We start from the raw sequence: 3082 nt of genomic DNA, 5'->3' as shown, positions 1-3082 counted from the left end.
AAAAAAAAAAAAAAAAAAAAAGCAAGGATCGGGGCAGGGCGGACGGGCAGGAGGGGCCGCCCCGCGCTCGCTCCAGGGCCGCGGCTCTGCTCTCCGCATCCCGCCGAGGAGGGAAGCTCTCGCTCTGAGTCCCCGCTCCAAGTTTTTCAACAGGTTTCTGGAGTGGTCAGACCCGCAGGGCCAGGGCAGTCTGTCCGGGAAAACACCCCCTATTTGTAAGTGTTTTTGGTTTGGTTTTTGTATTTCTTTCCTCCAAAATCTTTCAAATTTCTCTTGCTCCGCTCTTGCTCTGACCGAGAGCTGATGCAGAGGGAGCTGCGGGACTGGGGTGGAGAGAAGAGCAAGAGCAGCCTCTTTTTTCCCCATGTTTTGTTTTCTTATCTTCCTATTTACGTTTTTATTTATTTCCCTGGGCTCCCTGTCTTCTCCAGGCTGCTCCCAGCCGGGCGGTGCCGCGCTGCGCGGGCGCGCATCCTGCGCGCACCCTGCGCGCACAAGGCGGCCGGCGCGCACGGAGCCGGACACTCGCACTGCCCAAATCCCGCTCCGCAGGGCGAGCACCACGGGAGGCCGAGTCACCCTGGGCAGAGCAGAGCAGGCCCGGCCGGGGCAGAGCACCCTCGCTGCGCGGAGCCCCGCAATGTGCGCGGGCTGCGCAGGGGGCTGCGGGGCCGCAGGTCGCCTTTGATTCCGCCCGCCCGGGCCACTTCTAGGCCGGGCGACCTGTGACCCGTGAAGAGACATGTGTGGGGCAGCGGCTGCCTCCGGAAAGCGCACCTCGGCACAGGCAGCCCTTTGTGAGCCTCGCGGGGCAGCCGGTGTAAAGAGGGGGGCGGTAAATGGGGGGAAAATAATGAAAATCTCAGCTAAAGCTGCAACTTCTAATTTTWTTTATTTATTTATTTATTTTTTTTTTGGTGTCAGCACGATGGCACGGGGAGGAGGCAGCAGGCAGGAGCACCTTCCTTCCATGCCATTAATATTTATTGATCCCTCAGTGGCACTTAGCAAAACAAAATAATAATAAATAACAATAATAGCGCTGCCACACGCCGGGCAGGGCCGCGGCGCAAGGAGGTGCGGAGCCTGCGGGGCGCGCGGGATCCGCGGCCGGGCGCCCCCGCGCACTTTGCGCGCCCCGTTGCGCGGCTTTCGTGGGGCGCGTAGCTCCCCCTCCGGCCACGRGGCTCGGCGGGGGCGTCACTATCGCCACCCGCCCGCAATGGGGACGTTGGGGGCAGCGCGGAGCCTTCGCTATAGGGCGCGCCGGACTTTGTAATACAATTTAGGCTGTCACTCATAAATAACAGTGCCATATGGTTACCATATTGCTTGGACAAGTAAAGCCGTCAAAGTGTCACTGTTTGATTTATCTCAACGGCTTCTTCCAACGGTGGCGTTGGGCTGCGGGGAGAGGTGCGGGCGGATGGAGCGGGGAGAGACAAAACCCGGGGCAAAGTTGGGMCCGGGTTTCCAGAGGCCGCCTCTGCCCGTGTCCGCGTGTGCCGGGCGGCCGGCCGGGCAGACACGCGCGGCGCTGTCCACGGGCCGGGAACACCTTTGACGGGCCGAGAGGCCCCGTCAGGCGCGGCCAGTCCCTGGCGCTACCGGCCCGAGCCCTCCCGGTGCCGTGTAGCTGCGTGAGACGGCGAGAAACGCCGCTTTCTGGGAGCAGGGGACGTTTACGGCTATTTATCCTTAGGATCCCTGGCCCATCGCAGCCAGGAGGGGACCGAGCTGGGGACACAGCCCTGGCTCTGCCTGTGTGTCCCCGTGACAGACGCTGGCAGGACGGGGGCCCCCATGGAGTTTCCCCTAGGATCCCAAACCCTCGGATCGCCCCTCTTCCCCAAGGCCAGGGTGGCAGCTGCAGCCGCGGGCTTAGCAAGGACGGGGCGGGGGGAAAGCGGAGCGTTTTGAAACGCTGCCGTTCGCGAGCGTTTGCGGCGCACGCCGGCAGCCCCGACGGCGCTGAACGGGCGGCGGGAGGAGAGCGGCGGGACGCGGCCCCTCGCGGCCTCCCCCACCCGGCACCGGCCGAAATCGCCCCAAACGCTCCCGGGCGTGGGCGGTGAGTCGCAAAAACGGGCGCGTTTTCACCTCCCTTCTCGGGGAGCGCCGGATCAACCCCTTCCTGTGCGGCTGGAAAATATTTTTCTCCTCTGTTTTAYAGCCGCTCATAAACGAGGGACTGGCTGTGGGGGGGCGACATATATGCGAATTAAGACGTATGGAATCGATGACAGGCTCACGCCACGCGGCGCCTACCGGGGGCTGCCCGCGGGGACGGCACCGCAGAGCGCCTATAGCCGTGTTTGTTATACAGTGCATATATATACGTATATATCCTTGCTTTATATATACTATGCATATACTATATAAAAGTAAAAATACATTATATACGACACATTATATGCATTGTTATATCATATATAACATATACTTTTTTATATATATGTCTAAGTGTATGTATGTACATTAATGGGAGATGAAAAGTTTTTACTGCCCAACACAACCACCAAGCAGCCGCTTTTATCCTCCCGGGATTGCTCTGCCCCGCTCCCCTCCTCACGGCCCCACGGGCCCGCGCCCCCCGGTASGTCCAGACGAGCGCGGAGCCCCGTCGGGGGTGTGTGGGGGGGCTCCTCTCCGCAGGTGCCTGGAGGGGGGACCCTGCGCCCCCTTCCGCCCCTATTGGGTTCGGGGGCCAAATCCTGACCTACATGTATGTGTAGGCACGGGGGTTTAGCTGTATCTATTTTTTAGGGGGGTGAGGGGACCCCCACCCGGGCTCCCCCAGGCTTTAAGGGAGGCTGTTGTCGTCTCTGCCAGCGTGGCAATTTCGCTCCCGTTATGTCCTCGCTGCAGGAAAGGCGCTGGGAGCCGCTTGGGCGAGGGCGGGTTACGGGGACACCCCCGATCGCTCGGAGCTGCGCAGCGCGGCTGCCCCGACGGGGCGGTCCGGAGCGGGCTCCAAAACTGCTGCCTCCCGAGCATGTGCGGCGGGGCCTCCCCCCGCAGCTGCTCACTCATTTATTTTCTAAAGGAAAGGAATTCCTCCCCCTCCTCCCCCTCTCCTCCC

The 3082-nt window shown here is 61.3% G+C and overlaps 1 protein-coding gene across 1 annotated transcript in view; it reads left to right on the top strand.

Moving 5' to 3' along the window:
- The first annotated feature begins 2214 nt into the window (after positions 1-2214).
- The window catches only part of ZIC5 (Zic family member 5), a 9261-nt gene continuing 8393 nt past the window's right edge, over positions 2215-3082 (top strand). Inside the window, exon 1 of the mRNA XM_026038332.1 lies at positions 2215-2313. Within this exon, the coding sequence (XP_025894117.1) occupies positions 2215-2313 (99 nt within the window). The remainder of the gene's footprint in view (positions 2314-3082) is intronic.

Source organism: Nothoprocta perdicaria, unplaced genomic scaffold, assembly GCF_003342845.1.
Source record: "Nothoprocta perdicaria isolate Ctin4 unplaced genomic scaffold, notPer1 scaffold_208, whole genome shotgun sequence".
Taxonomy (NCBI): Eukaryota; Metazoa; Chordata; class Aves; order Tinamiformes; family Tinamidae; genus Nothoprocta; species Nothoprocta perdicaria.
This window is presented reverse-complemented; position numbering and strand designations above follow the sequence as displayed.